General features: G+C 39.0%; 2 protein-coding genes across 6 annotated transcripts in view; one reads left to right on the top strand and one right to left on the bottom strand.

Moving 5' to 3' along the window:
* Positions 1–106: 106 nt before the first annotated feature.
* The window catches only part of LACTB (lactamase beta), a 33,866-nt gene continuing 10,417 nt past the window's right edge, over positions 107–23,555 (bottom strand). The window contains exons 6-10 of one of the 5 annotated variants that reach the window (XR_011377242.1): positions 16,835–19,275; positions 13,202–13,480; positions 11,152–11,258; positions 1,215–1,321; positions 107–510 (exon numbers count right to left, since the gene is read on the bottom strand). Coding sequence is in view for 2 of the 5 variants with exons in the window: in XM_030878917.3 (XP_030734777.1) it covers positions 18,744–19,275 (532 nt within the window). In the remaining 3 variants the exon portion in view is untranslated. Of the gene's footprint in view, positions 511–1,214; positions 1,322–11,151; positions 11,259–13,201; positions 13,481–15,394; positions 19,276–23,555 lie in introns of those variants that run through there. The other 4 variants (XR_011377241.1, XM_030878917.3, XM_070044902.1 and 1 more) reach the window with 4 other exon arrangements.
* On the top strand, positions 6,412–12,686 carry RPS27L (ribosomal protein S27 like). The gene is made up of 4 exons (XM_030878924.3): positions 6,412–6,565; positions 7,456–7,564; positions 8,521–8,631; positions 9,746–12,686. The coding sequence occupies exons 1-4, from the start codon at positions 6,560–6,562 to the stop codon at positions 9,772–9,774; spliced, it is 255 nt and encodes an 84-aa protein (XP_030734784.1). The 5' UTR covers positions 6,412–6,559; the 3' UTR covers positions 9,775–12,686.

The following is a 23,555-nucleotide window of genomic DNA, read 5'->3' on the forward strand; positions in this document are numbered from 1 at the left end:
ACGCCACCAGGGAAGTCCCCAGCACACAGAATTTCAACTGGCACTTCTCAGTCCTTTGGGAAGCCGGGCAGGAGCTCCTTGTGCAGGCCTGAGAGTAGGCTGCCAAGGCAAAGGGTATCTGTGTCCCTGCACCTGCCTGCATGTCCCTTTATCTGCCATCAGTGCAAGGGCCTGGGGACATGTTACAAGAAACTGAGCTTTGGACGAGGAGGCAGAGTTATAAATAGAGTCCAGGTCTTCTTGACCTTGAGTTTTATTTCTCACACTATTACAGTGTCTCAGAAGTTGAAGGCTTTTGACAATGTGACTGTACTGGGCATTGGTTAAGTAACTGAAGCAATAACTAGGCCTGATGATTAGAAATTGTTCTGAGACCTACTACACATCAAGTGCCAAAATAAATTCCAGGTTAGGGAGTTCTGTGGTGGGCTAGTGCTTAGGATTCTGGGCTTTCACTTCCATGGCCCACGTTCAATCCCTGGTTGGAGAACTGAAATCCTGCAAGCTGAGCTGCAAGGCAAGAAAAAAAATTCCAGGTTAATTAAAAAGTTAAAGAATAAATACTACAACAAAAGAATTAAAAGAAAGCATAGGCAAATATTTAGCTGATCCTAAGGGGGCCAAGGCCTGTCTAAACACAATAGCAAAAAGGAAAAAAATTATAGATTTGAAATATATATAAATTCCTCTATGATTAAAAAATTGCCAAAATTTAATAGGAAAAAAGTTGGGAAAATATTTGCAGTATTTATGACCAGTGGTTAATATCGTTAATCTAGAAGGATACATAAAGAAATAGATGATCATCTCACTTTAGAAGTGCTAATGGCCAATAAGCATTTGAAAAATATTAATGAAGACAACAGTGAAACATGATAAAAAATGTTTTGCGATGGTTAATTTTATGTGTATTTTACTACAATAAAAAATGGGGGCTTCCCCGGTGGCGCAGTGGTTGAGGGTCCACCTGCTGATGCAGGGGACATGGGTTCGTGTCCTGGTCTGGGAAGATCCCACATGCCGCGGAGCGGCTGGGCCCGTGAGCCATGGCCGCTGGGCCTGCACGTCCAGAGCCTGTGCTCCGCAGCAGGAGAGGCCACAACAGTGAGAGGCCCACATACCACAAAAAAAAAAAAAAAAAAGGGATGGAAAAGGATATAGTTATGTGCAAAGAATTGAAATCTTAGGTAGGAAGAAGAGATTAAAGAGCTTACAGGAAAGTGAATTTCCTTTAATACTCAGTCTTATCCCTGCATGTGTTTGGAGACTTTCCAGAGAGTAGTTCCCAAACTCTAGTAGATGGTGAAGTATTTTTACTGCTCTATGGGGAAATGAGAAGACAGCATAGTCAGCTTTTCCAAAAGTTAAACATTTTCAGTGTTTACCATGAGCGTAGTCTTTCACACCTGTTTGTTATTACAGGCTTTTTTTTTTTTGTAATTTGTAGTGATAGTGTAAGATAATTTTTTGAGAAAGAGAATGTGTATGGGTCTCTAAAATGTCTGCATCTGGCTCACAAGAGAGCTGACAACACAACGTTCTCCCTCAAATTAGGGGAAGACAGTGACAAGTCCAGACACTTGCAAACAACTACTCTCAATTTTCATGGAAGACTTACAGCAAAGTTTCATTTACTATTCCATAATACATGATATTATGACAAAATACCATTTACTTCTTTTGGATTGACTGAGACAGGGAAAAACTTAATATCCAGTATTGTCAAGGTTGTGAAGAAAGGGGCATTCTCAGACATTTACATCTGGATTGTAAATTGGTTTGACTTTTCCGGAGGGTAATTTGGCAGTTTATATTATAAATCTTAAAATGTGCATAACTTTTGACTCAGCAATTCCTTTTTAGGAATATCCTAAGGATGATCAAGGATGGACACCAAGACTTATCTACAAGAATGTTTACTATAGCGTTATTTTAATAGTGAAAAATTGTGGGGATGGAGTATTGAGTGTTATATTTGACAGATTTGCGCGGTGGGTAGAGGGGTATTCATTATTGTATTAATTTTCTGTTGTTGCTCTAACAAATTACTACATAAAGTTAGTGGCTTAAAACAACACAAATTTATGTGCAACATCATGGATGGACCTTGAGCACCTTATGCTAAGTGAGATAAGCCAGACAGAGAAAGACAAGTACTGTATATTATATGTAGAATCTAAAAAAATCAAACTTGTAAAAAATACCCCAAGAAACAGAGTAAAATGGTGGTTACCAAGGAAACGGAAGTGGGGGGTAAGATTGATGGTGTTTAAGGGTACAAACTTGTAACGAGTACTAAAATAGCCATAAAGATTTTTTTTAACATCTTTATTGGAGTGTAATTGCTTTACAATGTTGTGTAGTTTCTGCTGTATAACAAAGTGAATCAGCTATATGCATACATATATCCCCATACCCCCTCCCTCTTGTGCCTCCCTGCCACCCTCATCCCACCCCTCTAGGTGGTCACAAAGCACCAAGCTGATCTCCCCGAATGATGCAGCTGCTTCCCACTAGCTATCTATTTTACATTTGGTAGTGTATATAAGTCCATGCCATTCTCTCACTTCATCCCAGCTTACCCTTCCTCCTCCCCGTGTCCTCAAGTCCATTCTCTACGTCTGTATCTTTATTCCTGTCCTGCCCCTAGGTTCATCAGAACCATTTTTTCTTTAGATTCAATATATATGAGTTAGCATGTAGTATTTGTTTTTCTCTTCCTGACTTACTTCACTTTGTATGACAGGTTCTAGGTCCATCCTCCTCACTACAAATAATTCAATTTCATTTCTTTTTATGACTAATATTCCATTGTATGTATGTGCCACATCTTCTTTATCCATTCATCTGTGGATGGACACTTAGGTTGCTTCCAGGTCCTGGCTATTGTAAAGAGTGCTGCAATGAACATTGTGGTATGTGACACATTTTGAATTATGTTTTTCTCAGGGTATATGCCCAGTAGTGGGATTGCTGGGTCATACGGTAGTTCTATTCTTAGTTTTTTAAGGAACCTCCATACTGTTCTCCATAGCAGCTGTATCAATTTACATTCCCACCAACAGTACAAGAGGGTTCCCTTTTCTCCACACCCTCTCCAGCATTTATTGTTTATAGATTTTTTGATGATGGCCATTCTGACTGGTGTGAGGTGATACCTCATTGTAGTTTTGATTTGCATTTCTCTAGTGATTAGTGATGTTGAGCATCTTTTCATGTGTTTGTTGGCAATCTGTATATCTTCTTTGGAGAAATGTCTATTTAGGTCTTCTGCACATTTTTGGATTGGGTTGTTTTTTTGATATTGAGCTGCATGAGCTGCTTGTATATTTTGGAGATTAATCCTTTGTCAGTTGCTTCATTTGCAAATATTTTCTCCTATTCTGAGGGTTGTCTTTTCATCTTTTTTTATGGTTTCCTTTGCTGTGCAAAAGCTTTTGTTTCATTAGGTCCTATTTGTTTATTTTTGTTTTTACTTCCATTTTTCTAGGAGGTGGGTCAAAAAGGATTTTGTTGTGATTGATGTCACAGAGTGTTCTGCCTATGTTTTCCTCTAAGAGTTTTATAGTGCCTGGCCTTACATTTAGGTCTTTAATCCATTTTGAGTTTATTTTTTTGTATGGTATTAGAGAGTGTTCTAATTTCATTCTTTTACATGTAACTGTCCAGTTTTCCCAGCACCACTTATGGAAGAGGCTGGCTTTTCTTCATTGTATATTCTTGCCTCCTTTATCAAAAATCATGTGACCATATGGGCGTGGGTTTACCTCTGGGCTTTCTATCCTGTTCCATTGATCTATATTTTTGTTTTTGTGCCAATACCATACTTAGCATACTGTCTTGATTACTGTAGCTTTGTAGTAGAGTCTGAAGTCTGGGAGCCTGATTCCTCCAGCTCCGTTTTTCTTTCTCAAGATTTCTTTGGCTATTTGGGGTCTTTTGTATTTCCATACAAATTGTGCATTTTGTTCTAGTTCTGTGAAAAATGCCAGTGGTAGTTTGATAGGGATTGCATTGAGTCTGTAGATTGCTTTGGGTAGTAGAGTCATTTTCACAATGTTGATTCTTCCAATCCAAGAACATGGTATATCTCTCCATCTGTTTGTATCATCTTTAATTTCTTTCATCAGTGTCTTACAGTTTTCTGCACACAGGTCGTTTGTCTCCTTAGGTAGGATTATTCCTAGGTATTTTATTCTTTTTGTTGCAGTGGTAAATGGGAGTGTTTCCTTAATTTTTCTTTCAGATTTTTCATCATTAGTGTATAAAGAGTTAATATACAGTTTATTGAACATAGAATATTGTAAGAATGTAATGTGATAATTATTGTTACAATGGCAACCATATTACATAAATATATCAGAGTAACACATGTATACCTTAAATTTATACAATGTGATGTCAACTGTATTCAAAAAAATAAATAAATGTTAAAAATAGATAAAACAACACAAATTTGTTATCTTACAGTTCTGTAGTTCAAAGTCTGACCTGGGTCTCACTGGGAGAAAAATTGAGGTGCTGGCAGGGCTGTGTTCCTTCTGGAGGTTCTAGGGGAAAGTCCATTTCCTTGTCTTTTCCAGCTTCTAGAGGCTGCCTGCAATCCTTGGCTCACCATCCCCTTCTTCCATCTTCAAAGCCAACAACATGGCATCTCTCAGGCTCTTCTTTCATCACCACATGTCTCTCTCTTTCTTTCTCTTCCACTTTTAAGGATAATCCAGGATAATTTTCCTAGTTTAAAGCCAGCTAATTAGCAATCTTATTCCCACCTGCTATATAACTACAGGTCCTGGGGATTAAGAAGTCTTTGGGGGCCATGATTCTGCATACACAATTGTATTATTCCATATACTTATCTGTCTGAAAGTATATAATATTAATATTTTAAATATTAAGTATTTAAAACCCAGCTGTAATGTCTATTTTACTTTATTTTTTTCCCAGACAGAATTTTTATTTTATTTATTTATTTATTATTTTTGGCTGTGTTGGGTCTTTGTTGCTGCATGTGGGCTTTCTCTAGTTGCCACTACTGGGGGCTACTCTTCCTTGTGGTGCACGGGCTTCTCATTGCGGTGGCTTCTCTTGTTGCGGAGCACGGGCTCCATGTGCATGGGCTTCAGTAGTTGTGGCATGCGGGCTCAGTAGTTGTGGCTCGCAGGCTCTAGAGCTCAGGCTCAGTAGTTGTGGCGCATGGGCTTAGTTGCTCCATGGCAGGTGGGATCTTCCTGGACCAGGGCTCGAACCTGTGTCCCCTGCATTGGCAGGTAGATTCTTAACCACTGCACCACCAGGGAAGTCCCCCTAATGTCTATTATAGTGTATGGATGAAATAAGGACATATATTCACAGGATGAATGCTATGTGCCCATTAAAAGTCATAGTGTAGGAGAACATGTAGTAACATCGAGTGATTTTCATTATACAGTAAGTTGTGGGGGGAGGGGATCAAATCTATAAAAGAATATGTACAAGATGATACCAATTATGTAATACCAAAACCCAAAACAAACCTACATGCAAGTGAATAAAAAAAAGTCTGGAATGATAAAGGTCAGAATATTAATAATGCTTATCTCTGGATGGTGATTTAAATTTTCTTCGGTTTTTCTGCATTTTCCAAAATGTACATTACACATGTACTGTTTTCGAAGAGAAATAAAAATCGATCTAGAACGTCTACCTAGGACAATTTTCTGATGAAGCGTCTCCTTGGTTTCTTAGCTTTTGACCACACGCACTCACAGGATGGTCCTCTTCATCAAAAATATTTCAAGTCTGGCCATCGGCGACACTCGCTGTTTTTTTCATGCTCCAGCTGTCTGCTCTGGAAAGTGTGACCCACGGAGGACAGCAAGGAGCCACACGATGAACTAAGCACGGCAACGAATCGCTGCTTCTTAAAAACTTTTTTCAAGGCCAAGCAAACCCAAGGCACAGCTACATCCCGCGAAGAACTTAATAACCGGTACCGGTACCTTGGAAGCAGGATGCGCAAGTAAACGAGCTTCTTTCATAATCTCGCTAGCACGTGTTAATGGTTTTAATTAATAATATTGTTTTTAATACATAAAAGAACAGAGGCATCACCCGTGTGCCCGCCCGCAGGGCAGCCGAGAGCGGAAGGCTTGGCGGCGGGACCTACGACAAGTGACCAAGCGTGCCCAGCCGGGTCCGCTCTGCAGCGGTGCCGGCGCTCCCGAAGCCCGAGGGGGCTTCCCATCCGGGCGTGCACCGCCTGAGCCCGGCCCCAGGAACCACTTGCCCAGGGCGAAACCCTGGGGACGGCGGCCTTAGCCCAGGAGCCCGTTAGGTTCGCGGGCTTTGGAACTCGAATGGGCAAGGGGCTCGGCACCTCCCCTCGCCCGCCGCCCGCGGATCCCGGCCGGAGCCAGCCCTCACCACAGAGAGGAGCGCCTAGAGTCAACGGGCCCGCCGCTCCGCTCCTCCCAGCCTCCTCTATCCCGGAAGTTGACGCCGCGCTCCCGGTCGCGTGCTGCTTGCTTGGGGTGTCGCCTTAGAGATCTGCACGGGCTGGGCTTGCGAAAGGATCAACATGCCTGTGAGTTGTTTACTTTCGGGCTTCGCGTTTGTGTCTGCCTTCTCTGTAGGCCGAGGGGCCCCAGGGGCGGGCTAGCTCGATGGCTCCGCGGGCCCCCGGGGCTCCCGGCCGAACGTGGCTCGGCGGCTCGGATCCCGCGGCTCTTTCGCGCGTGGTGGACTTGTTGGGACTTGCCCGGCGGCGCGGCAAGTCGGGCCCTGCCTGGGCGTGGAGCCGTTGGGACTGCACCCGGCGCCGCCCTGGGTGCAGTCTGGAGTCCATGGCTGGGAGGGGACAGCTCCCCGGGTACCTTAGTCAGCCCTCCTGGGTTTCGGTGGGAACCCGCGAGGCTGTGACCGTTGAAGTCTTCTTGCACTCCTTTTGCTTCGTGGGTCTTGCCCCCTGTGCCTTCTCTCGGAAGCGATTTCCTACTTGTTTCCTTTTTGAAAACTGTCTTCGCAGTTGCCTTACAAATTATCAAGGACCGTCTCGCGTCAGCCACTTAAAAGAGTTCTTATCAGATGTTGAACCCTGGGGGCAGAAATCACCTCGGTGTTGGCATTCGCCGGGTCTACCTCAGCGACTTGTACTCTCAGCGGGTCCAGGGTCCGGATCACGTTCTTACTTAGCACCACAGTTTTATTTTCACTGGCGACTGTTATTAGTTAAGAAGAACGGAGCTAACCATACCACATGTTTCCTGATCGTTCCCCTTAACCGGAACTTGGAGAACACAAGCATTATAAAAAGTGTTGATGAAAGTTAACAGGCTTTAAAATAAGTAACATCTAAAGTGTTGTCTCTGCTGAATATGACTGTTATTCCTATTTTTGCATGTATATTTCACATATGGTTAAATCGGCCAGAGTTGTGGTGTCATTCTAGTAGTAATAATATGCTTTTTTATTCAGTTGGCTAGAGATTTACTGCATCCTTCCTTGGAAGAGGAAAAGAAAAAACATAAAAAGAAACGGCTGGTTCAAAGTCCAAATTCTTATTTTATGGATGTAAAATGTCCAGGTAAAATTTCAAACTTTAACTCCTTTCCTAAGGAAAATTTCTATAAGGATTACTTACAGAATTTCTGTAAGGGTTACTCATAGTGTGTTGTTACGTTTCGATATTAGGACCCGAAGTGGGATTACAGAATTGGAATGTCATAAGGGTTATTTCCATAATAAACCACTTTAGAAACATTTGGGTGGTGGGGGTGTGTGTGTGTGAAGATGGGACTCCACAGGGGACATGACATTGGACTTATTAAGTCTTTAAGCTGTTCAGATGATAAGTTTTCTTTTTCACGATGCAATGAAAAGTATATTGATTCTTCAGTGTAAAGCTGCGGGGTCCGGTATGGTGGTCATTAGCCATATGTGGCTACTGAGTACTTGAAATGTGGCTAGTCAAAATTCTTTCTCATTCTTTTTTTCTTGAGGTATAATTGACATAAAACATTATATTAGTTTCCGGTGTGTGATCTCATGATTCATATTTGTATATATTGGGAAATGATCACCACAATAAGTCTAGTTAATATCTGTCACCATACATAGTTACAAAATTTTTTTTCTTGTGATAAGAACTTTTAAGATATACTCTCTTAGCAACTTTAAAATATTCAATATGGTATTATTGACTATAGTCACCATGCTGTATCTTTTTTTTTATGCTGTATCTTTAACTGTGAAATATACACCAGATTTTGAAGATGTAGCATTGAAAACAAAAAGGCTTTGATTATATGGTGAAATAATAATACTTTGGAAATACTGAGGTTCAATAGAATATATTATTAATTTCACTTTAAAAAAAAAAAACTTGTTTTTAATGTGGCTACTAGAGAAGTTTGTTACATATATGGTTTGCTACTGCACAGCACTGAAGTTCCTAATCTTTTACAGGGTCTTTACTAGAAATATGTTGAACAGGTACTGTGTTTTTTTCTGCTTTTCACTTTTAACACTTCCCTTTTTCAGGCTGCTACAAGATTACCACGGTTTTCAGCCATGCTCAGACAGTGGTGCTTTGTGTAGGTTGTTCAACCGTGTTGTGCCAGCCGACAGGAGGAAAGGCCAGACTCACAGAAGGTAAATCATTTGGCATTTTCTAACCCAGTGATCAGATTTTATGATTTTAAAATCTCTCTCTTTACTAAAAATCAGTTTAAAAGAAATCTTAAATTCATAATTACCAAAATAATTTTTATCTTTTATTGCTCTTTTAGTAAAGAGTGCCCTGTTCAATTAGATAAGTTTGTACTCTTGACCTTGTAAAGAATTGCTTTATCTATTATTTTTCTTAGTTTAGAGCACCTGATTCTGTTGTATTTAGTCAGTTTGCTTAACTTGGAATGTTAGACATAAATCAGAATGGAGCAAAAGAATAAATACATAAGATATCTAAAAACATAGGATTTAAAAATTTCTCCTGTAAATATTTTGTTTCAAATGTACTTGGTACATATGATTTAAGATAGTTTTAATCATTGCTAGCTAAGCAACAGATAACTATATGAAAATGTCAGAGGTTTGATTTCTCTGAGCAACTTATGATTAATATAGTCTAATTTTAATTCTTTCACTTTTGTGAAGAAAAAATAATACATATGTATATAATTTTCCATAGTAGTACTTAGAGATTTACAGTTCAATAGTGATATTTGAAATTTGCTTGTGGTATTTTGAGGAGCTGTGAATTCCATGTTATTCTCATTGGAAGAGTTATAAGTGGATTGCCAATAAATCCAAGATCTATTTGGTGTCACTTTGTGAGATCTAACTGAAATTAACACAATATTTAAATGCAGTATTGCTCTTAAAAATGTACTTGCAAGATTGCCAAAACCTTTATATCATGCCATGATTTTAGAACTTTGTGTCCATGTGCCGACAGATGATTAAAAGGGTGCATCTGTACCAGAATTTTCCTAAAAGATCTGAAATGAACTCTAATCAGAATTATTTTCTTGAACTCCATTATAACATTTGAGAACAGAGAGTGACAGTCACATCAGAGTAAATTCAAATATAAAAGATATCTTTTAGCAAATTTCTGGTATAAAAAAATAAATAACCTATATATGAATATTACTCTAGTATTTCTAAAACTTAAGCTTTTATGTAAAAAGTATTTTTTGTCATTAAAACTGTACCAAAGATAGAACAGACTTGTGTTTAATATGCTCTTGTGATTCCTTTGCAGGGTGTTCATTTAGAAGAAAGCAACACTAATGATCCACACAACTTCCTGAATTTGTGTTCTATCACAGAAAGCCTTATCAGTTCAGTAATTCCAGTTAATCTACCAAGATAATGTAATTATGTTTAATTTTGTAAGGTATACAACAGCGCTCTCCTATTTTGCTGTCAGTTTTTCAATAAAGTTTTGATTATGGGCAAACTTCTTTTTTTCAAGTATGTGTTAATGTACTATACATTTATATATGCTGTGTATATGAATTTGGTTTAAACATTTTTAAAAGGGTATTCTGATTAGTTTGTGTCTCACTTCAGGAGTAGAAACTTTAAATATTTGATTTTCAGTCCTTTTCCAAATTTCTGTGAGGGGGCTAAATGATTACAAATGGAAAGAAGTTCACTATTTATTAATTCTAAATATAGTTTTGGTATTGTAACTATGGAAACATTTATAGAAGTACATATTTAATGCAGTAATAATCACTGGATTTATATGCCCATAACATACTGTATATTTTAGTACAGTAACTGCAGCTGGGGTCTGAGTTATAGAAAGCTCTTTTTGGGGCAGAAAATTTGAGAGGAGGAATCAGGAGTAGCATGATTTACCCAGGATGTTCTAGCAGGGGGCAGTAGATGGTATTGAATTCTCTGGTCCAGACAGGTGAGCACTCCTGACTGAAAAATGTGTTGAGTGGTTCTGTTATCTCATTGTCACTTTTATGGTTTATGAAGTGGCCCTCGGGAGTTAGGGGGTAGAGTGTATCTTTCCCTCTCTAGCACCTATATGACTGCTCGTTAGATTGGGAAGATAACTGCTTCTCTTTTACCTGTTACCTTTAAGGCAGGCACTGAAGACAGTCATTTCCTATCAAGAGGTGTTCCTACATATATACACCCCCAATCCGAGAGACTGATCCTTTAACATACTGATTGGTATATCAGAGGAATGTTGCATGAGAACTGAAGAACTATGGAAAGTTTGGAGCGTATTTAATATATGGAGAAATAAATAACTCAGAGCTTCCCAAACTTTCTTGGTTTATGGCCTCTTTAGTCTCAGTAATTTTTTCATGGAGTGCCCTGGCCAAAAGAAATACCTAACAGTTAAATTTATTAAGTAGTTAGGTTCTAGCAACTGTAGTAGCCATTTGAAAAAAAAGAACACATAAATTAAAAGCAAAGTGATAATTTTTACCTCATTCTTAAATTACCTACTAATGGAATGAGTGTGCCTTTTGGGCACTGCAGTTTCTCAAAATTGGGATCATGTTGGACACTGCCATCCTCATTTTTTTTCACATTGATTTTTGCATAGTACTAGCTTTTTATCACAGCAATGGCTCAAAACCCAGCTTCACAAAGATACATCATCAAAGGGAATGTGGTGCTATCTAATGTAACAATTACCTGGAACTAGAAGTTTGCATGGTATCCAAAAGATGTCAAGTATCAATGTTTCTCCCATGATGCTCCAAGCCACCTCAGCTTGCACAGTTTAGGAACCTTGGAAAAATCTGTGGTAAATAAGGAGCAAATTCCTGAAAATGTTCTTGGAAATAGTATTGGAAGAAAGTATTGTACTTTAAAGAACCTATCTAAGGATTAATTTAAAGAGATACTTGGCACTGGGAACTGAATGGTATATTAAGTTTTACTTCATTATTAATCTAAACGTATTACTGGGTTTGAAAAATGCTCAGTAGAAAACACTCAGACTTTTCCAAACTTCAAGGTTTGCCACATACATTATTTACTGAATTTTTTTCTTTAATACTATTATTTATATTGTCTTCATTGAGCAGGCTCAGCGGCCATGCCTCACGGGCCCAGCCGCTCCGCGGCATGTGGGATCTTCCTGGACCGGGGCACGAACCCGTGTCCCCTGCATCGGTAGGCGGACTCTCAACCACTGCACCACCAGGGAAGCCCTGTAGACATGTTTTAAATTCTCTTGGGTATATACTTAGGAGTGGAATTGCTAGGTCATACAGTAACTCTGTATTTAGCTTGTTGAGGAACTGCCTGTTTTCCAAAGCAGCTGCACTATTTTACATTCCTACTAGCAATGCACAAGCATTCCAATTTCCTACATCCTTGCCAATACTTGCTATTGTCTATTTTTTTTATTATAGCCATCTTAGTGTGTGTGAAGAGTTATCTCATTAGGGTTTGATGTGTATTTCCCTGATGACTAACGATGTTGACCATATTTAAATGTGCTTATTGGCTATTTGTGTATCTTCTTTGGAGAAATGTCTATTCAGATCCTTTGCCCATCGTTAACTGGGTTGCCTTTTTATTTTTGAGTTGTAAGAGTTCTTACGTATTTTAGATACAAATCCTTTATATATATGGTTTGCAAATATTTTCTCCCATTCTGTAGGTTGTCTTTTCACCTTTTGTCCTTAGAAACACAAACATTTTAAATTTTTATGAAGTCTAATTTATCTAATTAGATATGGAAAACAGTATGGAGTTTCCTTAAAAAACTAAAAATAGAGTTACTCATAGCAGACCTATACCAGGTTGACTGTTATTTTCTTACCTAGCAAATCCTCACATTAGAAAAAAATTAGGGAGACTAGTCCTGTCCGATTTAGTTAAAAGCCTACATTTTACATTTTTCTTAGGGAAGCAGGTTTAGTTTCGCTTATTCTACAGGAACAGAATACTGGAGCTGCCACTGCCTTCTGGACCCAGAGCTCAGGAGACGCCAGCTTCAGCCCTGGTCGATATTTTGTGTTTGTATTCTGAAGTCCATGAGTGTCTTTTTCATTTTTTCATTTCACATTTTATATATCATGCTATGTATATAAGAGAGGGGGTGTGTAAAAGCATGACTCTACTGTGCCATCTTTGTCTTTAATTTGCATATTAATAACAAAACTTGTGTATTTTTTATTTGCAGCCAGATTTACTAATTAAAATCCCAATTACATGTTTATTCAGTTTATGTGACTTAACTTTTTTATTTTTGCTAAGCGCTCCATCTATAAAATTGCATGCCACTAACTGTCCTTTTATTGGGTCTGTAAATTTTTAGAGATGCTTTTTTTATGGGAAGACAAGATAATTTTAGAACAGGCTTTTGAGTCAGATATGCCTGGATTTGAAATGAGTTCTAATGGTTAACGCTTGTGTGACTTTGGGCAAAATAAGTACAATAATTTCTATTTAATCAGGTTGTTTTGAAGATAACATATATAAAGTGCTTAGCACAATGCCTGACACATAGTAAGTACTCTGTTAATAGTATTCTTTTAAATAAAAAAGGATCCTTTGTATTCAAAATCAAGCACTTTCAAGTTCTGTTTTTTTCTTCCAAATTATTTACCCACTTCATTACCACACTGGAGCATAGTTGTGTTAACTATTGCTGCAAAGGAAGTCACCCCAAAATTTAGTTGCTTAAAATAATGACGACATTCTTTTTCATGATTCTGTGGGTTGGTCTTACCTGGGCTCACTCATGCATGGAGGCTCAACTGGACTGGAAGGTCCAAGATGGCTTCAGTCACATGTCTGGTACTGGCCGTCAGTTGGGTTATCCAGTAAGGTAGTCTGGTTTCCTTACGTGGCTGTCTTGGGGGCAGTGTTCTTGGAGGGTGAAGATGCAAGTTTGATGGCCTCTTGAAGCCTAAGCGCTGGAACTTGTGCAACATCATTTCCCTGGGTCAAAGCAAGTCACAAGGCCACCTCTGGTTCAAGGGAGTGGAGAAACAGACACCACCTCTGGCTGAGAAGAGAGGCAAAATCACATTGCAAAGGAGCATGCACAATGGAATGGGAGGAATTTGTGGCTATTAAAATTTTTACCACATGTTGGGAGAACTCCAATATTTATCAAGGTTATTCATTCTCTAACCCATGAACATGTCCACAATCAATTCTTAAAGAAATGCTGTATTCATTTCCCTATTCTGGATGAGCACAGAATATAAGTGGGAAATTTACATTAGAGGAAATCCAGATGGCCAATGAACATATGAAAATAGGTCTAACTTCACTAACAATAGGTAAATGCAAGTAAAAACAACCAGATACCATTTCCCATCCATTGCATAGTCAAAAATTGAAAGTCAGTGTTGTCATATAAACAACAGAATTAGGTTCAACCATATAAAATTGTTTATATTCATGCATTTTTGAGGTAGAAAAACTGCAATTTCATACGGTCAAAGGATGTTCCTTATAGCACTGCATATAATAGTAAAAAAAAATCCATCAATAAGAAAATGGATAGTATATGATAGTCATACAGTGTAATATTTCATAGCAGTTAAACTGAATTTATATTTACCAACTTGACCAGATCACAAAACAATGTTAAATTTAAAAGGAGAGTGTAGAAAACATCTATACTATGGTGCTATTTGTATAAATGTAAATAATACAATTTAATACTATATCAGATATGAACATATATACTTGGCTGTGAAAGTATTAAATAAGGGACTGGAAGGATACACCCCAACTCCTGACAGCAGATTCCTGCAGGGCAAAAGGAGTGGGACTTTGGGTGGTGGTTCTAGGGGTCTTCAGCTTTATCTATTATGTTTTATCTATTAGTATTTTTTAAAATATTTATTTATTTGGTTGCTCCGGGTCTTAGTCGCAGCACGTGGGCTCCTTAGCTGTGGCATGCAAACTCTTAGTTGTGGCATGCATGCGGGATCTAGTTCCTGGACCAGGACACGGAGTCTTAACCACTGCACCACCAGGGAAGTCCCTAGTATTTTTTAAATGAAGAAAATTTGACTAAATGTTAACATTTTAAATTCTGGGTATTGAGATTATATGGGTATTTGCCATGTGAACCTTTTGTGCTTTCTAGTATTTTTTTTTCTTTTCACAAAATAAAGATCAATTAGCTATTCTGGTATCCTCTAAGAAACAGAACTCAGACTATTTGAACCTGAATCAATAGCAAATAACAATATAATTCTTTAAGCCTATAGTTATGAAAATGTAACTGTAAAATCCTAAAAGGTTACAAGGTGAGGTTATTATTCTATAAAAGTAATCTTTTTTCTTTATAAAATGCAACAATGAACTCTAACCCATCTATGTTTTTTCTATTAAAAATTACAAAGGCGGGGCTTCCCTGGTGGCGCAGTGGTTGAGAGGCTGCCTGCTAATGCAGGGGACATGGGTTCGAGCCCTGGTCTGGGAGGATCCCACATGCCGTGGATCGGCTAGGCCCGTGAGCCACAATTACTGAGCCTGCGCGTCTGGAGCCTGTGCTTCGCAACAAGAGAGGCCGTGATAGTGAGAGGCCCGCGCACTGCGATGAAGAGTGGCTCCCGCTTGCCACAACTAGAGAAAGCCCTCGCACAGAAATGAAGACCCAACACAGCGAAAATTAATTAATAAACTCCTACCCCCAACATCTTAAAAAAAAAAAAAAAAAAAAAATTACAAAGGCATATTTCCATAATCTCAGCTTTCAAATCTGGGGTAGAATTTTAAACTTTTGTATTCTGTGATAGGAAGGTAAAGCAAATCATTTGTTGTCAATAATCACCTTGACAAGTTGTAAATTTCAGAAAAAAAAAAAAGAACTAAAACACAAGAAATTTGTGTCAAGTTCTCTTGTGTTCTCTTCCCTAATATTAAGGATCAGCCACACCAGAATTACCACTTTGGAGATGTAGAAATTTATCAGTGCTGTTTCTAACAATATTAAGTAAGAAAATAAGTTATCATAGCAAACAGGAATTCCATCTGAGGTCTGTGAACCCCTGATGTTTGTACATTGGTTCATTTTCTGAGAAGATTGCCAGCTCTTCTCTGAGCTTCAACAAGAATTTAAAAGGTGAAAAACCAGTCTAAAGCAAGTACCCTGCTCATAATGCACATTCACTAACTTCACAGGGCTCTTCACTCTTCGCGGTTCTTCCCGCACAGACAGCTCAGTCACGCTGCACTTCTCCTGGACACCCAGACAATGCTCTTCCCTCCTTTCCCAATGTAAATGTCACCTCCCTGGCAGCTCCAAGCAGTTCGCTCTGTGGTCTGTGCTAAGGTTCAAAGCTCACATTGATATCACATGATCAAACTAAAAACATGTATCTGCCAATATCAGAAGTATTTTTTTAATTGCCATTAATTTGATTTGCTTTTAGTCACAATATTTAATGTTTAAAATTTAGAATAACATTAAAGGAAGGCATTTTATATTTATCAAAGACAGCATGGATTGAAAAATTTGACAAATATGAATAGAAGACCTAAAGGTCAGGAGAAGCCAGAAAGAAATAAGGAGATGAAATGCATCTGTTGTAGGGAGCTGCTTTCGCTGTACTTTGACCCCTCAGAAATATCCATCTACTTACCTTCACAGATCAAAGTGGAGGGAAGAAACAGGCTGAGAGCTCAGAGCTATAGAAAAGCCCTCTTTTATTAGACTGTATAAAAACTTTGATTTCTTTTTGAATTTTCCTGAATTCAGTCTCCAATATTCGTCATCTATGGCTATTACACAGTATTTCCCAGTACCTCAACACTACAATAAGCCATCCATGGAGCCAGTCTCCAAGATAGTTCCCAATGAACCCTATCCTCTGGTATTTAGCCTTTGTGTAGCCTTCTCCCACACTGAATCAGGGTGGGTCTGTGTGACCAGTAGAATTTGGCACAGGTGATAGTGTATGACCTCCAAGGGTAGATTATGAAAGACATTGTGGCTTTTGCCTTGTTTCTCTCTTTAATCATTCAATCTGAGGGAAGCCATAGGACAGTCAAGCAGACCTATGGAGAAGTCCATGAAGTGAGACATTGAGACCTGTTCCCAAAAGCCAGCAAGTAACAGAAGCCTCTTGCCTATAGCCACATGGGTGAACTATCTTGGAATGAGATCCTCTAGCCTCAGTCAAGCCTTCAGGTGACTGAAACTCCTGCTGACATCTTGCCTGCAGCCCCAGGAGAGACCCTGAGCGAGAACTATTCAGCTAAACTGCTCCCAGAACTTATGAAACAGAGAATTTGTGAGATGGGGTAGTTTGTTATGCAGCAATAGATAATCAACGCTCATTATGCTAAATAAAAGAAGCCAGACACAGAAGGCCACATATTATATGATTCTACTTACATGAAACATCCATAATAGGCAAATCCAAAGAGACAGAGAGTAGATTGGTGGTTGCCAGGGCCCGGGAGTAGACAGGAATGCAGAGCAAATATTAATGGGTATAGGATTTCTTTTTTGGGTGAAGATGTTCTGGAATTGAATGGGTACACAATCTTGTGATTATACTAAAACCACTAAATTGTACAGTACACTTTAAAGGTTGAATTTTAAGGTATGTGAATTGTGAATTCTATGTGAAATTACCTATTTTTTTACATTACAGACTTTGATACCTGGAAGTGGAGTGCAGCTGTTAACAAACACCTGAAACGTGGGGGTGAATTTGGAAGAGAACAGTAAACAGAAGTTGAAAGGACTTTGAAAAGAGTGTCAGTGAAAGCCTGAGGAACCTTGAAGAAACTGTTTAGAAGTATGGTGGCCTTTGAGGAGGCTGCAGGCATGGACTTAAAGGAGAGTAAGGAAAAATGTTACTGGAAATTGGAGGAAAGAGGATTATTGTTCTCCAGTGGCAGAAAGTTTAGCAACACTGTTGCCTGCAAGACCACAGAAAGTAGAAAATATGCCTAATGAACTGGGTGAATCTAGCTGAGATTTCCAGACACAGTGTTGACTCTTGGCTTCTTCTTGTTGCTTATGCTAAAAAGAAGGAGAGAGAGAAGCTAAAGGAAGGACTACTAAACAAAAATGAATCAATAATTGATGGTTTGGAAAGTTCCCAGACTCCCCAGATGGCAAAAGATGCTAAGATTAGGAAACAATTTCAAAGCAAAGATAAAATTTACAGTACTTCCAGGAAAAAAACAGTCTAAAGACAAAGTTGAGGGTATGACTATAAAACCCTTTATGACTGTGGAAAGAACCAAGATGGTGCCTCGAAAGCTATTTAAATAATAGGCCTTAATAGAAGCTTAACAGTGTTTTCTCCAATTGTCTCAGCAGAATTCTAAGTTAGAGAGGGGTATATTTTGAAGAGATTTGGGGGTATGGCTTTTTTTTATTAGCATGAACCTCAATGAGATTAGCAAGAACCTCAATGGGACTCACAAAGTTTTTAAAAAATTATATTAGCAGGAAGACTGTTAACTTAGACTGAAAGGAGAGTACAAAAGAGCCCTTTGGACCCTCAAACTTGTACAAGCAGAAAGCAGGCTGAGAAAGCCACTCAGATGCAAACACATATTGCCTTTCATGAAAAAAACAGTAACTCAGAGGGCAGAACTAAGAGCTCTGAGAACACAGCCAGGAGCCAAGAATTATTCTCAAGCCTTGAGTACTAATCAAGCAGCTGCCAACCTGTGTCTGGTTGGATGTGGGGAACAAATAACATCTTCAGTTCACAGGTCTTAGGATCTGTGAGTGAATGAGCCATTTGGGAAGGATTTCCTCCAGGACCAGGGAAGTCTTTAGAAGACTACAACATCTTATCTGAAACCTCATTACAGACCCTGGTGCCAGACCCACCCAACCAATCTACTCCTAAATTCCTGAGCCTCAGAAACCATGGGATAATAAATACGTGTTCTTTTAAGATGCAATAGATAACTAATATACCATTTCTCATAATCTTGTTTCTGCTGTCATATTAAAAGAACAATATTATGAGGTTCTTGTCAAATGAGATTTTCTCTATACTATACATTTAAAAAGTACATTTTTATCAGAATGTTTTATTTCAAGAATTAACACTTTTTTCAAAAAGTAAAAATATAGTTACTTCCCTGAGTATAAAGAATTCATCTTACAATAAAAGACAATTACAAAATTAAGCAATTAGAGGTACATAATTCTCTGCATTCAATTATACTCTATTACAAATTCATTCTTTAAAATCTCATGTATTTGGGGACTTTAATGTTTCAAAAAAACAAACAAAAACAAAATCATAACGGCTCGTTTTGCACCTGTGATGTTAAGGCATGTCTGATCTGTCTTTATCAAATTCCAGAGCAATCTTTAAAGCAGTGTTGTTGAGGCCAACAGATTGCATGTTACATATGATAGAAACAACTGTTCCTCTTGGGGGAAACTTGTTATTTATAGCTTCTGCATCCAGTTCTTCAGGAAGGACCAGTAGGACACTACTGGCACCCACTGCACCTCCAGTGTGTGAGGCATAATGCCGTTGCTTCCTACAAGAACCATATGTTTGCTTCTTTTCCACAACACCCCATGCCATTGCATATTTACCCTCTTTATCCCAAGACATCTCTGTGTTAGGCACTGGTGTCCAAATCATAAGCATTGTTTCTGGTTTGAGATATCCAGGTAAAAGATTTTCATTTGAGTTCTTAAACAGCCCGACTTGGTAACCATACAGCATTGCATTCCCAAATTTCAGAAGGTCACCTACTGTAGACAGAAATCCACCACCAGCCCATTTATAGGAGTTATCCACGTAAGGTGTGTTGACAAGACGTCTCTTTTTATTGTAAACATAAAATCTAAAATGAAATAAGAATAGTCATTAAAAATTTGATAGTCTATTATTGACTTTATACATGAAGATGAATAGGAAAATGTATACATGAGACAGATTGTATTTCACTGTAGTGAACATACTTTCTCAGAAACTAACCACTAATTTTCACTATGAAAATGAAACAGATAAGTGAGTAATTAAAGTATAGAAAGTGGGTTGTTCTTTCTATTGACAAGGCTTGCCCATGCTAAGTGTATCAAACTTCTAATACCTCTAAAAAATGTACTGATTAGTACTAAACATGATATTTTCCCCGTGCACATGCAGAAACACCTAATGTTTGGTAAACATTTTCAGTCCCTGGGCTCAATGAATCATGTGCCACATGTAAATTTTATAACTGATAATGTATATATGGGAATGTTCAGAAATAAGATTAATATTTGTAAGGAGACTATTTCTCCTGGTTAAAAATACATAGAGATACTGTGTATAATGATGTGATGTGGTACTTTCTTGGTGTAGTGGAAGAAGCAGGAGTTAGCAAATCTCAGGTTGAATTCCAACTCTCACCCTTACTGGCTATGCTTATTTGATTTGATTAACAAACACTTATACCAGTGGTCCCCAACCTTTGTGGCACCAGGGACCGGTTTCACGGAAAACAATTTTTCCACGGACCGGGGTGGAGGGGGGATGGTTTCGGGATGATTTAAGCACATTACATTTATTGTGCAATTTATTTCTATTATTATTACATTGTAATATATAATAATTATATGACTCACCATAATGCTGAATCAGTGGGAGCCCTGAGCGTGTTTTCACTTGTCACTCACTGATAGGTTTTTTTTTTTTTTTTTTTTTTGCGGTACTCGGGCCTCTCACTGTTGTGGCGTCTCCGGCTGCGGAGCACAGGCTCCGGACGCGCAGGCTCAGAGGCCATGGCTCACGAGCCCAGCCGCTCCGCGGAATGTGGGATCTTCCCAGACCGGGGCACGAACCTGTGTCCCCTGCATCGGCAGGCGGACTCTCAACCACTGCGCCACCACGTAAGCCCACTGATAGGGTTTTGATATGAGTCTACAAGCACTTGATTTATTATGGTCTCTGTGCAGTCAACCCTGTCTGCTAATGAGAATCTGTATTTGCAGCCACTCCCCAGCACTAGCATCACCGCCTCAGCTCCATCTCAGATCATCACGCATTAGATTCTCATAAGGAGAGCGCAGCCTAGATCTCTCACATGCGCAGTTCACAGTAGGGTTCGCGCTCCTATGAGAATCTAATGCCGCTGCTGATCTGACAGGAGGCGGAGCTCAGGCAGTAATGCGAGCGATACGGAGCGGCTGTAAATACAGATGAACCTTCGCTCGCTTGCCTGCCGCTCACCTCCTGCTGTGCGGCCCAGTTTCTAATAGGCCACAAACCAGTAACGGTCCGTAGCCCTGGGGTTGGTGACCCCTGACTTATACAGTTCTTACTATGTTCCAGCCATTCTTCTAAGAACTATATAAGTATGAACTAATTTATTCTTGTAACAATGTTAGGAGATAGGTAATATAATTCCTGTTTTACAGATGAGGAAACTGAGGCACAGAGAATATAAATAACTTGTCCAAAGCCACAGTTTTTAAGAGGCAGAGTTGGATTAAAATCCAGGCAGTCTGTTACCTCTCTGCTTCCATCCTAATTTGTAAAATGGGGACAAAAACATCTACTTTGCAGAGTTAGAAATAAATGTATAAAGCACTTTGCATATTTCTGATAGGTACTTAATAAATGGTAGCTGTTATTCATTCAATCATTCAACAGTTATTGATGGAACACTATGTGCCAGGCACTGTTTGGATGTTGGGATAAAGTGTAAACAAAAGAGAATAACCTCATGGGGTTTCCATTCTAATATGAGGAGATGGTACCATAAACATTAGGTACATGAAATGAAATCACAAAATAAACAAAAAAAGGACACTTGGCTCATGAGCCTCCTTCAAGTTTCATAATAAAATGGTGTTTTAGGGCTTCCCTGGTGGCACAGTGGTTAAGAATCCACCTGCCAATGCAGGGGACACGGGTTCGAGCCCTGGTCTGGGAAGATCCCACATGCCGTGGGGCAACTAAGCCGGTGCGCCACAACTACTGAGCCTGCGCTCTAGAGACCGTGAGCCACAACTACTGAGCTTGTGTGCCACAACTACTGAAGCTTGCATGCCTAGAGCCCGTGCTCTGCAACAAGAAGCCACTGCAATGAGAAGCCCACACACCACAATGACAAGTAGCCCTTGCTCGCCACAACTAGAGAAAGCCGCGTGTAGCAATGAAGACCCAATGTAACCAAAAATAAATAATAAAATAAATAAATTTATTTTTAAAAAATGGTGTTCTTAGGTTTTCAGTTTGCTGACAGTGTCACCCGTAATGACCTTCATCTTCATCCTAACTTCATTATTCATAAAGCACTGTCAGAACTGAATCTCACCATCACTTTAAACTGTTTTATCACTAAGGTCTCAAACTCAGACATTTCTTCCTAGGACTATGACTTCCAACCCTTCCAGCTCTCCAAATGAACCTGCTTTCTGCCCTCAATGGGACCTTCATCCATCCCCATTGGGTCGTCCCAATTTTCCCAGGTCTTTTAGTTCCCAGTGGTTTCCCCTGATTTTCTCTTCTAGGTTGAACTATATCAGCTGTGGTCTCGTTAGCACTCTTTTGAACTAACACTACACCAGTCCATCAATCCTAAATAAATCTAGGTACCCCTTATCTATCAAGAAAGGCTCCAGGAATTCATATAACAAAGCTGACTGGTATAAATTCATACTCTTGCTAAGGGTCTTCACTGCTGTTCTCAAATCCTTTTATTCTTTTCCTGGGTACTCCTTGGTATACTCTTCATAATAGGTATTCCCAATCTCTTCCACCCTCAGTCCTCTACCCTATCTCAGGCCCAGTCATTTTACTGAGAAGATTGAGGCCATCCAAAGTGAGCTAGAAACTCCCATCTTTATCTTAAAATGCATTTACATCATCATCCAATCTTTAAAATTTTTCCTATTGTTTTTAAGAGGCATTTTTTTAGTTGTCACAATTATTAGAGGGCTCTTACTGACATTTAGTGGATAGGGGCCCAAGGGTCCTAATGTCCTGTGGTGTATGGGAAAGTCCCACACAGTGGTGCATTCTCCTATATCCTGTGAGATCAACTATCCTACGAGATACCCATGTAAGTAAAGAATCTGTTTATAACTAGCTGAGCCTAGAACCCTCTCCATTTTATATGTAAATACGAAGTACTTTGTACTCTACAATGTATTTTTCTTGAATGTAACCACTATGAAAACTGAAGATCACACTCTATTTTGCTCAAAACTTCAGCCAGAGTTAGCCACCAAGGACATGAGTTGAAGCACCAATGCAATAAACCTGTATTGGTCTGCATTTTGTTGTCACATTTAAAGTAATTTTATGTATTAAGTTGCAGTTGACTTTATTATGTCTTCTCGTGTTGTTGTGAGTAAACATTATCATATTGAGATATTATTATAAATTAAAAATATTCCTTTTACTTCTTCTTTATATTTTAGAGAGTATTGAGTGTAGGTTATATGATCTCTTTGAATTCAGATATTAAAGGAGGTGTTATTACATATTTGTTAAATTAAGGGGCAGTGGTTCTAAAGGCACTGATACTCATTGTTCAGTATAATCTAGCCCTTGCTTACCTATTTGACCTCATCACGTACAACATCTTGCCTTACTTTTTTCATGCCAGACTTCTTTCTGTATTTGCAATAAGGCACACTAGCTTTCCTTATTATTCGTGTTTCAACTCAACTAACATGGCCTAAAACCAATATATTTTAAATAGATCTCCCCACTAACATCCTCTCCCTCTATATCCCATCACCCTGTTCTATTTTCTTCTCATATCTGAGATTCTTAGTTTACATATTTGTCTGTCTCTTCCCATAGAATGTAAGTTTCATAAAGGCAGGAATCTTATCTACCTGGTTCATTGATGCTTCCCCTACCTAGAACAGTACTGGCCATCCACTAAGTACTTGGTAAATATGTTGAACACATGAAAGCATCATTTGTTGGCTAGTATTTAATGGAGACCCCTTGCAAGGAACTGGAGAGAAAAGAAAAACCATACACCCGTGGCTGCTCTCAAAGGGCTAACTGTCCAATAATCTTGTGGGACAGTTCTTAAATTTCAGAGCACTGTATGAATCACCTGGAGATTTTGTTACAATGCAGATTCTGCTTCAGTACATCTGGGGAGGGCCCCAAATT

Source organism: Globicephala melas, chromosome 2 (assembly GCF_963455315.2).
Source record: "Globicephala melas chromosome 2, mGloMel1.2, whole genome shotgun sequence".
In the NCBI taxonomy this organism is placed as follows: Eukaryota; Metazoa; Chordata; class Mammalia; order Artiodactyla; family Delphinidae; genus Globicephala; species Globicephala melas.

Bases quoted from the DNA above. Each gene is read 5' to 3' on its own strand.
- RPS27L (XM_030878924.3), top strand. The intron at 7,565-8,520 runs GTAAAATTTCAA...TCCCTTTTTCAG, and splicing joins TATGGATGTAAAATGTCCAG to GCTGCTACAAGATTACCACG. The intron at 8,632-9,745 runs GTAAATCATTTG...ATTCCTTTGCAG, and splicing joins AAAGGCCAGACTCACAGAAG to GGTGTTCATTTAGAAGAAAG.